The sequence below is a fragment of the Colletes latitarsis genome, chromosome 12 (assembly GCF_051014445.1).
Source record: "Colletes latitarsis isolate SP2378_abdomen chromosome 12, iyColLati1, whole genome shotgun sequence".
In the NCBI taxonomy this organism is placed as follows: domain Eukaryota; kingdom Metazoa; phylum Arthropoda; class Insecta; order Hymenoptera; family Colletidae; genus Colletes; species Colletes latitarsis.
This window is the reverse complement of record NC_135145.1, coordinates 26,759,751-26,774,305: the sequence shown is the minus strand read 5'-3', so window position 1 is coordinate 26,774,305 and position 14,555 is coordinate 26,759,751. Positions and strand designations below refer to the sequence as shown.

Here is a 14,555-nt window from a genome sequence, read left to right as displayed (position 1 = left end):
TTGAACGGATTGAACGATTTTAATATTTAAAAATGCAATCAACGCGTATTTTAGTGAAGAATATATAGAAATTGCAAAAATATAAGAAAAGTTGATCCTTGACTCCATAAACGGGGAAAACCCTCATGAAAATGGTCCAATTTTCAAACAGCCATAACTACTGTAATAGTGAATATATTTCAATGAAACGTTTTTCTAAAGTAGAGCTCATGGGTACCTACAAAAAAGTATTAGACAACTTTTCTGTAGGGTGTCAAACAAAATTACTAAAAATCAAAAATGAAGTTTTAAGAAAAATCGACTGGGGGTAGGTGTCGACGAAAAAAGAAAATTTTCAATTAATTCTGAAAAAATTATTTTCGGTTACGTGGGTCTATTACAATCATTTCTTGTCATTACACATACCCCCGAATTCCTACCCAGTTTCTAGAAAAAAAATTCAGTATGGTCAGAACTTTAAACGTTAATAATTTCTTAACGAAACCACCATCAACAAATTGGTATTCTTCATTTTCATCTTATTTTGGCCTCTAGAATCCCCCAATAAAATTTTTCCCATGGTTGTCGAACACCCTGTATTTGTTAAACACATAACTTATAAATTACATATAATGCAACAGCAGAAATGCAGAAATAAAAATATAGTATCAATATTTACTTTACCCTTCATTTTTATAAATTACAAATGAAATAGTTCACGAACATATATTATCATCAATAAATGTCATATGATAAAAAATATCATTATTCTATTATAATCGTTGAAACATATCAAAAGCAGAGTTAAATAAACTTTATTCGCGATTAACGAGTGCAAATTTTAGCTTCATTCGTAAACCAACTTAACTTTTTTGTAAATAAAATTCTCCCAACTCTGATTCAAAATCAAGTATAAAACAATAATTACAATCTACATTTATTGAAAAATTTATATATAAATACAATGTACATTTTATTAGTGTTGCATCTTCACAATTCAATAAAATTATTATCTACATTACAACAAATACCAACTAATCAGTTTCTTGCTCGTATTTCAACAATGTACTACACATTATCCTACTTTAATTAAAATTGCAAATCACATTCAATATTTAATGTTACTTTAATGTTGGGGAAGGGTGATTTCTTTCATTTTTGCTGTAATATTATTACTTATCAATAAATAAATAATAATTAATAATTAAACTATTCAGAAGCGACGGTTAAGATATTTTAAAGTTACTTGAAATGGTCAACATTTTGCAATAGTATTATTTCATTCATTTAATTTCATGTGAATTCGACATGAAGCTTAATTTATTTTATTAGTTGTTATTGATCAGTCTCAACTAACAACCAAATTTTATTGCAGCCTTTTCCTGGCAGACGACGGTGCTGGATCAGTCAGAAGTAAGTCCTCCGCCATCTGCATTGAGTCCTCCTCTGAGCGCGCCACCGATTCCAATAAGCATGAGCACCCCTGGCGAAGACGGGCCTGGCCCAGGCCCAGACCCCATCACACCAGCCGAAGAAGAGGACGACGATGTCTTTGAAGCAGAACCAACAACACCTGCGGAAGTCGAGGCTAATGCCAATAAGAGACGCAGCCAGTCCCTTAGTGCGTTGCATTCCAAAGAGCCTCAGAGTCCACTTAAAGTGAGTTGAAATCAAAACAGTCTCTTACAAGGGACCACCCCGAGGTGTAAATCTCCAATTCTGATGAAACTTCGCAGTTATGTAGTTCTCGTAAATCTATTAGACACGTGTTTTTTTGTAGCTGCTAATATTCACTTTGAGGGGTTGAAATCGGCCCTCGAAGTTCGGGGTTCGAAACATACTTTGTTGAATATCTCGGGAACTATCAGAGATAGGGGTGTGCTTCAAATGGATGAAATTTGTGTTTTTAAACGGCGGATTTGATGGTGTAAAGAGATTTGCGAAACTTTTATTTGTTTAAACAATATGTTAGAAAATAGCACATTTTTTTATTTTTCTCGGTGGATATTAATGATTTTTTTTTCTACATTTGTACAGGGAAACTACACATCCGTGTACAAAATATGGATAAATTGGAATTTTGATTTTTTTATAATAAAGAATGATTTTATATTTGTAAGTTTTTTCGTAGTTCGTGTTGCACGAAGTACCAAATCGCATACAGGGTGTTCGACAATCATGGGAAAAATTTTAATGGGAGATTCTGGAGGCCAAAATAAGACGAAAATCAAGAATATTAATTTGTTAATGGTGGCTTCGTTAAGAAGTTATTAACGTTTAAAGTTCTGACCATACTGAATTTTTTTTCTAGAAACTGGGTAGGAATTCGGGGGTATGTGTAATGACAAGAAATGATTGTAATAGACCCACGTAACCGAAAATAATTTTTTCAGAATTAATTGAAAATTTTCTTTTTTCGTCGACACCTACCCCCAGTCGATTTTTCTTAAAACTTCATTTTTGATTTTTAGTAATTTTGTTTGACGCCCTACAGAAAACTTGTTTAATACTTTTTTGTAGGTACCTATGGGCTCTACTTCAGAAAAAAGTTTCATTGAAATATATTCACTATTACAGTAGTTATGGCTGTTTGAAAATTGGACCATTTTCATGGGGTTTTTCCCGTTTACGGAGTCAAGGATCAACTTTTCGCATATTTTTGCAATTTCTAAATATTCTTCACTAAAATACGCGTTGATTGCTTTTTTAAATATTAAAATCGTTCAATCCGTTCAAAAGTTATGACGTTTTCAAATTTTGAAGTGACATTTCATCCCTTCTTGAATTTTTTTCTCGAATGTGGTTAAGATTTCAGGGGTATGTGTATTGACCGAAAATTATTGTAATTGACCCCTCTAGCTAAGAATAATTTTTTCAGAACGATTTGAAATTTTTATTTCCGCCAAATAATTTAAACACTTACCACCCATCGATTTTTCTTGAAACTTCATATTTGATTTCTAGTAATTTTATTTGACGCTCTACAGAAATGTTGTCTAATACTTTTTTGTAGGTACCCATGAGCTCTACTTTAGAAAAAAGTTTCATTTAAATATATTCATTATTGCAGGAATTATGGTCGTTTGAAGTTTGGACCATTTTTATTGGGTTTTTCTCATTTTACAGAGTCAAGGACTAACTTTTCGAATATTTTTGGAATTTCTACATATTCTACACTAAAATACGCGTCGTTTGCTTTTTTAAATATTAAAATCGTACAATTCGTTCAGAAGTTATGATTTTTTAAAGATTCGCATAAAATTTCAGGGTACCATTTTCGGCCTACAATTATATTTTCGCAAAGGAATTTTTTTCTCGAAACTGAGTAGGATTTCAGGGGTATGTCTAATGACCAAAAACTATTCTAATTGGTCCCTCTAGCTAACAATAATTTTTTCTGAACGATTTGAAATTTTTATTTTCGCTAAATAATTTAGGCACCTACCCCCTATCGATTTTCCTCAAAAATTCGTTTTTGATTTTTAATAATTTATCTTGATGTCCCACAGAAAAGTTGTTTAATACTTTTTTGTAGCTATCCATGAGCTCTAGTTCCAGTCTAAATTTCAATGAGATACACTCACTATTGTAGGAGTTATGGTCGTTTGAAAATTGGACCATTTTTATGGGGTTTTCCAAACTTTACGGGGTCAAGGAACAATTTTTTCAATATTGTTAGAATTTCTACATATTCTCCACTAAAATACGCGTCGTTTGCCTTTTTAAACATTAAAATCGTCCAATCCGTTCAGAAGTTATGACGTTTTCAAATTTTGGAGTGACATTTCAACCTTCATGAATTTTTTTCTCGTAAGTGGTTAAGATTTCAGGTGTATGTCTAATGACCAAAAACGATTGTAATTGGTCCCTCTAGCTAACAATAATTTTTCTAGAACGATTTGAAATTTTTATTTTCGCCAAATAATTTAGGCACCAAAACCCCCCTATTGATTTTCCTCAAAAATTCGTTTTTGATTTTTAATAATTTATCTTGACGTCTCACAGAAAAGTTGTTTAATACTTTTTTGTAGGTACCTATGGGCTCTACTTCAGAAAAAAGTTTCATTGAAATATATCCACTATTACAGTAGTTATGGCTGTTTGAAAATTGGACCATTTTCATGGGGTTTTTCCCGTTTACGGAGTCAAGGATCAACTTTTCGCATATTTTTGCAATTTCTAAATATTCTTCACTAAAATACGCGTTGATTGCTTTTTTAAATATTAAAATCGTTCAATCCGTTCAAAAGTTATGACGTTTTCAAATTTTGAAGTGACATTTCATCCCTTCTTGAATTTTTTTCTCGAATGTGGTTAAGATTTCAGGGGTATGTGTATTGACCGAAAATTATTGTAATTGACCCCTCTAGCTAAGAATAATTTTTTCAGAACGATTTGAAATTTTTATTTTTGCCAAATAATTTAGGCACTTACCCCAGTCGATTTTTCTTGAAAATTCGTTTATCATTTTTAGTAATTTTATTTGACGCCCTACAGAAAAGTTGTCTAATACTTTTTTGTAGGTACTCATGAGCTCTACTTTAGAAAAAAGTTTCATTGAAATATATTTATTATTGCAGGAATTATGGTCGTTTGAAGTTTGGACCATTTTTATTGGGTTTTTCTCATTTTACGGGGTCAAGGACTAACTTTTCGAATATTTTTGGAATTCCTACATATTCTACACTAAAATACGCGTCGTTTGCTTTTTTAAACATTAAAATCGTACAATTCGTTCAGAAGTTATGATTTTTTAAAGATTCGCATAAAATTTCAGGGTACCATTTTCGGTCTACAATTATATTTTCGCAAAGGAATTTTTTTCTCGAAACTGAGTAGGATTTCGAGGGTATGTCTAATGACCAAAAACGATTGTAATTGGTCCCTCTAGCTAACAATAATTTTTCCTGAACGATTTGAAATTTTTATTTTCGCGAAATAATTTAGGCACCAACCCCCTGTCGATTTTCCTCAAAAATTCGTTTTTGATTTTTAATAATTTCGCTTGACGTCGCACAGAAAAGTTGTTTAATACTTTTTTGTAGGAACCAATGGCCTCTACTTCAGAAAAAAGTTTCATTGAAATATATTCACTATTACAGGAGTTATGGCTGTTTGAAAATTGGACCATTTTTACGGAGTTTTTCTAACATTACAGGGCCAAGGAACAACCTTTCCAATATTTTTATAATTCTTACATATTCTACACTAAAATACGCGGCGTTTGGCTTTTTGAACATTAAAATCGTCCAATCCGTTCAAAAGTTATGACGTTTTCAAATTTTGAAGTGACATTTCATACCTTCTTGAATTTTTTTCTCGAAAGTGGTTAAGATTTCAGGGGTATGTCTAATGACCAAAAACGATTGTAATTGGTCCCTCTAGCTAACAATAATTTTTCTAGAACGATTTGAAATTTTTATTTTCGCCAAATAATTTAGGTACCAACCTCCTGTCGATTTTCCTCAAAAATTCGTTTTTGATTTTTAATAATTTCGCTTGACGTCGCACAGAAAAGTTGTTTAATACTTTTTTGTAGGAACCAATGGCCTCTACTTCAGAAAAAAGTTTCATTGAAATATATTCACTATTACAGGAGTTATGGCTGTTTGAAAATTGGACCATTTTTACGGAGTTTTTCTAACATTACAGGGCCAAGGAACAGCCTTTCCAATATTTTTATAATTCTTACATATTCTACACTAAAATACGCGTCGTTTGGCTTTTCGAACATTAAAATCGTCCAATCCGTTCAGAAGTTATGCCATTTTAAAGATTCGCATGAAATTTCAGGGTACCATTTCTGGCCTGCAATTATATTTTCATTTAGGAATTTTTTTCTCGAAAATGGTTAGGATTTCGTGGGTATGTCTATTGACCAATAATTATTACAATTGGTCCCTGCAATCAAAAATAATTTTTTCAGAACGATTTAAATTTTTTTAATTTTGTTGAAAAATTTCACACCTTCTCGAATTTTTTTCTCCAAACTGGGTAGGATTTCCGGGGTATATCTATTCATCAAAAATGATTATAATCGACTCCTGCAACCGAAAATAATTTTTCCAGAATTATTTGAAACTTTTCAATATTCAGGGTAATAAGAGAGTTATGCTCATACATTATATCTTTAGTAATGAATTTTTTTCTCGAAAATGGTTAGGATTTCGAGGGTATGTCTATTCACCAAAAATATTTGTAATTGTCCCCTCTAGCTAAAAATAATTTTTCCAGAACGATTTGAAATTTTTTAATTTAATTGTTAATAACTTTTTAACGAAGCCTCCATCAACAAATTGGTATTCTTTATTTTCGTCTTATTTTGGCCTCTAGAATCTCCCATTAAAATTTCTCCCCTGTATGCGATCTGGTACTTCGTGCAACACGAACTACGAAAAAAAATTACAAATATAAAATCATTCTTTATTATAAAAAAATCAAAATTCCAATTTATCCGTATTTTATACACGGATGTGTAGTTTCCCTGTACAAATGTAGAAAAAAAAATCATTAATATCCAACGAGAAAAATAAAAAAATGTGCTATTTTTCAACATATTGTTTAAACAAATAAAAGTTTCGCAAATCTCTTTGCACCATCAAATTCGCCGTTTGAAAACACAAATTTCATCCATTTGAAGCACATCCCTATCTCTAATAGTTTCCGAGATATTCAACAAAGTATGTTTCGAACCCCGAACTTTGAGGGCCGATTTCAACCCCTCAAAGTGAATATTATCAGCTACAAAAAAATACGTGTCTAATAGATTTACGAGAACTACATAACTGCGAAGTCTCATCAAAATTGGAGATATACACCTCAGGGTGGTCCCTTGTTATGTAAATACTAAAACTCTACCTTCACAATATAATGTTACAGACTAAAGATAGGATACGCCGACCGATGAATGCATTTATGATTTTCTCCAAACGTCATCGTGCAGTGGTACATCAGAGACACCCGAATCAAGATAACCGTACTGTATCCAAAATATTAGGGGAGTGGTGGTACGCTTTAGGCCCAGAGGAGAAGCAAAAGTACCATGACCTTGCGTCGGAGGTGAAAGAGGCGCATTTCAAAGCGCATCCAGATTGGAAGTGGTGCAGCAAAGACAGGCGGAAATCTTCGACGACGAGTTTCAAAGGTAGCGAATCTCGGGGGAAACTGAACAGCACTGGCGAGGACACTGACATGGGGCCACCAGCGGAAGACGTACCCTTAACGCCGAGGGGTACCGACGAAATCACCGTCCCCGTTACTGCAGTCTATAACGATGTCCCCACTATTGAGGTAAATTCAAACCCACAAAGTTTAAACAATAATTGACCCTTTGTCACATAAAGCAATTCATTGTTGTCCAGATTATCAATCAATCGCACACACATCGGATAATGGAGATGCCCGCGCCAGTCGAGAGTGCAGAGCCTGAAATAAAGCAGGACGAAGATGGTAACGCGTCGGACGAGGATCAGATGGTGATCTGCGAGGATCCACAGCCTGAAATAGACTTGAAATGCAAAGATAAACTAACTGACAGCGATAACGACGTACAGGATGAAGACATCGATAAGAAATGTTACTCTCAGTCGCGGTTCTCGCCTATGAGTGGCCAGAAAAGGGAGGCAATAACCGTCAAACAAGAAGTCACCTGTAGGCCTAAACCCATAAAAGGTTCGTCTCAATATACAATTAAATATCACAATGTTTAGTAATGTAGTATTCTATGATAAAGCCAATTTCTCCGTTTGTCTAGCACGAATACCTTCAACAGGTATCGAAACCACGACGAAGTACCATCACGCGTCTATGGACAAGGCAGGAACTGTGTCAGTCTTATCGAGCACGTATCCTTATCACAGTCCTGTGAATCCCACTGGAGTGTCAGGCTTCCAGCCTACTGGCGGAGCGTTCATAACAATGCCAATATCTCCGAAAGTTATTAAGCCAGAGCCAGTGAAAACCGAGCAGCAGTACAGTACTCAATATAGCATGAGCAATCTGGTGGCAAGCATTCATGAAAATGGGAGGAACATGCCTAAATTTACAGCTGCTCCGGTGCTACATTCTGTAAGTGCTACTATTAGAAACATTTCAACGTGCATACCTAAAATAACCCAGACGTGGCAGGAATGTACTACATACAGGGTGTCCCAGGTTTTGAATCAAACTTTGTTGGTATATTTTAAAGATTATTGCAAGCCTGCAACTGCTTCAATTTGTCAGCATTCTTTTATTTTTTACTGCCTGGTCCTTCGATCTGAAAAACTTCCAAAATATGTGCTCCGCTACCCCAAATGTCTCTGAATTTTTTTATAATTTTTTATCCAGTAGAATTGGGGTTAAGGGTTTCCTTTCGATGAGCTATCGAATGACCCATCGAACACTCAATTTGGTTTGGGGCACATGTATCTTCATCACTAAGGGGAGTTCGAATGCCTGGGTGAGGAGATGAACCACAAAATACATTATAATTCGAATGGCACTTAGTTATATTTAAAAACTGAAATTTTAGGTTTCGGTTCTTTTCTCCCCGCTCCCCTTCTCTTCTAAATCTCACAACGATAGTCCACTGGGGCCCTTTCGAGACTACCCAAAACCTGGAACACCCTTTATAGCAGTGTTTTGTTTTTCCTTTTCACTCAGGCATGTGTGAATACTTAAAAGGTCTGTGTTCGTACCTATGTACCATTTTTGACCAATATACACGCATACCTCATTGTACGGTGAATGAATTGACTAATAATAGTAACCGTTATGGCCAAAACACAAGTCATTCGGAGATTTTTTTGGAGTAAGTTTTCAAATAATGATCAATTTTTGTTACGTTGTGGTCCTTGGTGACATTTAAAGGTATCTCAAAGGATTTTCCAAAGTTGAGTAAATTTTTGAGGTTACAGACTTGTAAAGTGTTGGGGGCCAGTAATTCTAAACAACTCATTATTATACTTAAACACATTTATTTCTAATTTTAACAATAAATGTATATATCTCTCCACATGTTCCCTCACAACATTACACACTACTTCAAGGTTATTCCCCCGTTCCAGTGCTACCAACTACAATCAGTAAAAATAACTACACATAAAGTTGAGTTGAGTGATTAAAAAATTATAGTTACTGAACTGACAAATGAATGAGAATGCCTTTTTGGCTGCTTGCAGCAAAGAAAGTAGACTAATAAAAATTGTACCAATTAAAAAGAATTGTTTTCCATTATTCTTTTTGCAATTCAAATGCCCTGTTTTTTACTGCGGAAATATTTAAGAGTACGCTTTCAAACTATGTTCAATTTTGACTATATCGTAGCCCTTAGGGATGTAAAGTTGAGTGCTATCTTTTTTAAAAAAATTATAGCTACTGAACTAACGGATGAGAATGCGTTTTTGGCTGCTTGCAGCGAAGGCATTAAAGTATCAAATAAATATTGTACCGATTAAAAGAAAATTGTTTTCCACTATTTTTGCTACAATTGTCCTGACAGTGCCAGGGTTTTCAATATTTGAAAATCTAAAGAAAACTGACAACATAACCATATTTGCCCTCTTGACAATTTAAAATTGGCTATGGAAATTAATTTCTGCAACGAGGTGGTTATACCTGCCATTGTTTTAAAGGATATGCGATCACTGTTAAGACAGTTAATATTTATAATACTACTGGGAATTTAGAAACTCACTCTTTGCTTAATGACACTAATTATTGGAAATATTTCTGTGCCCCTACTAGGATATGATCGAATACTCTTTAAAACAACGACAAGTATAACCACCTTGTTGCTGAAACTAATTTTTAAATTGTCGAAACACAACTGTGGCTGTGTTGTCATTTTCTTTAGATTCTTAAACATTTCTCCGGTACAAAAGCAGGACATTTGTTTCAATTACAACAAAAATAGTGAAAAACAATTTTTTTTAATTCGTAGAGTGTTAGAAAGATTTTTTAAAAAGCATTTCATTATATCTATCTTGCGATGCTAATGGACAAATACTGATAGACATAATTTAGAATGGGTAAAATATTTAAGGATTAATTGAACGACTAATTTAATAAATTAAAAAGTTGAGATATACAAGTTCATGATTTAATTTCAAAAAATTGGAGTAGTTATTTCAAATTTGCAAAAGAAAGTTCAGAACCTTAAGAGTTTGTCTTCGTCAATGATTTTTCAAGCATTAACTACACATTTTAATCTGTGAGTCATACACACGCACAGAATGTGCTCCACTCTGTCCTGTTGACATACACTTTTCAGAACGAAGCTGGAGCAATTTATTCAATTTTCTTGTTTGAAAAGTGAATAATGTTCCCCTAAATCATCTAAAATTAAAATTTCTGAATATGCATTTTTAAACCTTCTCTTTTAATAGAAATTAAATCTTTTTCCCCAGTCATGAATCTACTTCATCAAGTAGCGGCACAGAAATGTTTCCAAAAACTTGTGTCATCGACAGAGAATGAGTTCCTAAATTTCCAGTAGTATTATAAATATCTCACATCTTCTAAAACAATGACAACTGTAGCTTATATGAACATGATGACACAGTGTTCACCGAAATTAATTTTTATAGGGCCAATTTTAAATTGTCTATTATTATAGTTTGGGAAAGGCCACCATTAACATGAACGTATTTTATGTAGTTATTATTACTCTAATAATGCTTTAATACTACATAACTTTTACGGAAATAAAAAGAGGAAATGTTTCACCATCGAATACTACCAACATTCCAGGCTTAGCACGGGGAAGTCCCATTTGAATAAGTCTGATAGATGGTGACACTGCATTCCTCAACAAATTTTTTGAAAAACTATCCATCAAGAGGACAAATAGTGCTCTTGTCATTTTTCTTTAGATTCTTAAACGTTTCCAAAAGCAGAGCATTGTTTCTATACAATTGTTTCAAACAATTTTTATTTGGTACTCTAATGTCTACGCTACAAGCAGCCCAAAGCATATTCTTATCGGTTTGCTAGTTCAGTAGCTATAATTTTTCTAAAAAAAAGGTAGCACTCTACTTTACACATCTGTAAGTTGAACAATTTACAAAATTTTGAAAAATTCTTTGAGATAAGTTTGAACATCGCTAAGAACCACAGCGTATAATGAGGTATGAGTGTAGAAATTGTCAAGTTTTTTAATCTTTACTTCCTTTTTTACAATTATGTTGCCAAGATTAATATTTTATTATGACTAGTTTTCAATTAAATAAATGTTTGGGAATAAGGTTAGTAAAATGTTAATTAGTACAATTCGAGTGCTATTCGCACGTGCCTACTTGCATCGCTACAATATTATTTAATTTTTTTTTTTAATAAACCTGAATTGAGGGAGCATCGGACCCTTGCGTTTCCAAAGATTAACATGTAAACACATGCGAATAAACTCAGAGATTAAGTTGTAAATTTAACAATATTAACAGTGTGGGTCAAAATCCATGATGGCTCTGTTTAAACAACAGCAGCCGTTGCAGTCCTTAGGCACTATTCTTCGCCCCCTTACTTCAGCTGTCCCTTATCAACCATCGTTCACTCTAACATTGCTCGATAACGATTTGGTGGCTGTTTCCAAACCGCAGCAGGGATCGCAGTACCTTGGCCCAACACCACCACATCCCCGGATGTACTGTGGCTTTCACATCCCAATCTCTGGTAAGTCTACTCTACGAACAATCATTTTACAATCAACATAGCCTTCGTGTCATTTCATATGATACTTGAGTATTTCCATTTGGTTGTCAGCAATTTTTGAAATAAATTATTCAGTTCAGCCACCCCTCGAAGCGAATGAAATTTGTTTCATCTTGGTTTCTAAAATCTCCTATTAAAATTGTTCGCAATAGTGATCGAACACCTTACCACACTCCGTAAAGTGCATAAGAACTAAAAGCGTGTTATTTATTAAAGATGCTGGCAACCGCAACATATCTGCGCAAGGTTTAGTTTCTAATAAACTGGAAACTCAAAGTGTTATTGTGAGTAAACCTTACTCGGTTTCGACAACTTCTACAACGTCGACTTACCGAGGCATTGGTCATCCGATAGCACGTCTCGCAGAACCTGAGAAAAATGAGAACCAAGTAGGAAACAATCACGCTCAGTTTTATGGTAAGGTGTAATATATGTTTCGATTCACTGACACTGAGACTGAAATGTCTCAAAGTGTATATTTAAAAGGAAATTGGAGATCAATCTACTTTTGTTACAGTAACTAATGTAAAATCTGAGCAAGATAGAAAAGATACGATGAGTATTCTTCTGCCTGCTACGAACGATAAGCATAAACAGCCATCTACTCCACATACTCCTCATACACCTCTCAGTAATCACGGTAGCACTGACGTCTCAGCAAATAAGTCATATTCCATGGACGAAGCCCAAAATAATGATATAGGTCCAACTAAAGGTCCATTCATGCTTGCCCCAACTCCGGCACAACTTGGTCGAGCACCATTACAAAGGAGACAATCAATGGGTATAATTCTCTTATCGTAATGTCTTAATCATTTCTCTATATACTTCATGTATCGTAAAATGTGGGACTCGCTTCGAAAGGAAACAGTTCATATGAACGATGCTTCAATTGACTCCGTAGAAAGTGTCGAAGTGGCAACCTTTGGTTCGAAAGCAGGTTACGGTCAAAATAAATGTTGAATAAACAGACTATTCACCATCTAAGAAGCTGTTTAGAATCTGTGAACTGAAGCGAGGTCCACATGTCAGACATATATATTTGATTTCGGTTAAACCAACTTCAACGAGTGAAATATGTTCTCTTCGTAGCAATGCCTCCCACATCGAATGCAGGAGACCATGGGCCTCTGACGTCCCAGCATTGCGACAATCGTCCACAAGCAAACACATCCCAAACCACGGAGCAGATACAACAAAATTTTTCAGAATCTCATGCATCACCTTCACCATCCACAAAGAAGGGATCTTTCTTCAAGAAAAACGTTGAAGACGGAATGGACAGGTATGTAAAGACAGCTTAAGCTTCATTATTTCAATTACTCCAGCGTGTGTGTTTCCAGAGTTCTCGAACAAGTCAACTTCCAAGAGAAGTTCTCGTCCTTGCCGGAATTCAAGCCAGAAGACATACAGAGTCCAAGTGCAATCAGTATCAGTACAGCAGGATCGTCTGGCCACGGTTCAGTAGTGACGACAGGCTTGCAATCGTCGATGCAAATGCAAAGCTACCGAAAGAAATCTGCGCAGGGACCTCATAGGCCTACAAGTAATCTCAACACCTTAATAAGAGATGTAGTCTTGTTTTTCCGTTCATTTTAGTAAAACTGTATTTTCAAATAGTGAATGAGGACGACATCGAGTCAGACGCGTCAGTGTCCGCCACTCCAAAATCAACTTCCAGTGTCAAGTTGACGGGAAACACGTTCTTTGGTCCAGACTTCAACGTTGACGCGTACAGAACCGCCAGCGACATAGTAGGGGACGTCGACGCGAATTCTCCTAGAACGCCAAAGACGCCTGGAGGAGGTGCTGTGAATTCAGTCGGGATTGGCAGAAGCGAGAACGAACGCGGTCATAGAAAAGTGTTGGAACAACGCCGGCTCCTCGTGATGCAGCTGTTCCAAGAGAACGGCTACTTCCCCTCGACGCAAGCGACCACAGCGTTTCAAACGAAACATTCGGATATATTCCCTAACAAGTCGAGTTTGCAGTTGAAGATCAGGGAAGTTAGGCAAAAGTTGAAAGCCAATTCGACGCCAATGAGCGCTAACAGTCTGGTTAGCCCATTGCCAGTTGCTGAGCCTTCGCCCAACGTGACTGGTAATTATTGAGTTGTGTAGTTGGGGACGATACAGTGGGTATTTCATGAACGTTGCTCTTGCAGGACCATTGACTGCTCCACCTACATCGATGGGAGCTCCACATTCACTGCCTGTAAGCAGCAGTGGTAGCTAGCACCCACGTGCCAACTGTGATACTATGCATCCCCTTACTCCACAGCACGAGTACATCATTATCCATTGAAGAGAGAGGTTTTATCGGGGGAATCGTTGATGTACAAGTTGTAAAGTGCTGCAAGGCTTTAGTGCAATTCAAACTTTTGATGTAACCTGTTGCAGGTGATTTAGACAGGCATATCAAGGTGAGTTGATGTACACATATCAGTGCATTTTTCGTATTGTATATAAAAGGGAAGAAGCTTGGGGGTGGCATCGCCGAGACGTTGACTCGATGACCGTGTGTTCGAATAACTGTGTTCCATTGGATAATCGTGAGACGATCGCCTGGTGAAGTTAGGAAATTAGAGGCTTAAAACAATCTCGTGTTAACTGTTTCGAGACGTGCAATTCGAAAAAGGTAAGCTTCCTTCTGTCGGAGGGAAAGACAATACTACTCTGCATTCTAAATCCAAAGATGACTTATAGAAGAGGTTAATGATAGAAGTGCGGGAGCTATTTTACTACGTTATGAAAATCATAGTTGTACAATTGCAAGCGCGACCGATATTTGTACATCGAAACACCTTGGCAGGATTATGGAAGGCCTAAGCCGTTGTTAAACATTGTTAAAAATGCTATGAGATCCAGGTAGAGAGAAATAGAGTGCGT

At 35.5% G+C, this 14,555-nt stretch overlaps 1 protein-coding gene across 11 annotated transcripts in view; it reads left to right on the top strand.

Moving 5' to 3' along the window:
- Cic (Putative transcription factor capicua) overlaps window positions 1–14,138 on the top strand; it is a 144,904-nt gene extending 130,766 nt beyond the window's left edge. For 6 of the 11 annotated variants that reach the window (XM_076779971.1, XM_076779973.1, XM_076779974.1 and 3 more), the window contains 11 exons: window positions 1,355–1,638; window positions 6,859–7,269; window positions 7,341–7,650; window positions 7,733–8,046; window positions 11,400–11,628; window positions 11,884–12,084; window positions 12,185–12,451; window positions 12,760–12,952; window positions 13,011–13,213; window positions 13,288–13,767; window positions 13,832–14,138. In XM_076779971.1, the coding sequence (XP_076636086.1) occupies window positions 1,355–1,638; window positions 6,859–7,269; window positions 7,341–7,650; window positions 7,733–8,046; window positions 11,400–11,628; window positions 11,884–12,084; window positions 12,185–12,451; window positions 12,760–12,952; window positions 13,011–13,213; window positions 13,288–13,767; window positions 13,832–13,902 (2,963 nt within the window). In that variant the 3' untranslated portion in view covers window positions 13,903–14,138. The remainder of the gene's footprint in view (window positions 1–1,354; window positions 1,639–6,858; window positions 7,270–7,340; window positions 7,651–7,732; window positions 8,047–11,399; window positions 11,629–11,883; window positions 12,085–12,184; window positions 12,452–12,759; window positions 12,953–13,010; window positions 13,214–13,287; window positions 13,768–13,831) is intronic. The other 5 variants (XM_076779976.1, XM_076779975.1, XM_076779979.1 and 2 more) reach the window with 3 other exon arrangements.
- The last annotated feature ends 417 nt before the right edge of the window (window positions 14,139–14,555 follow it).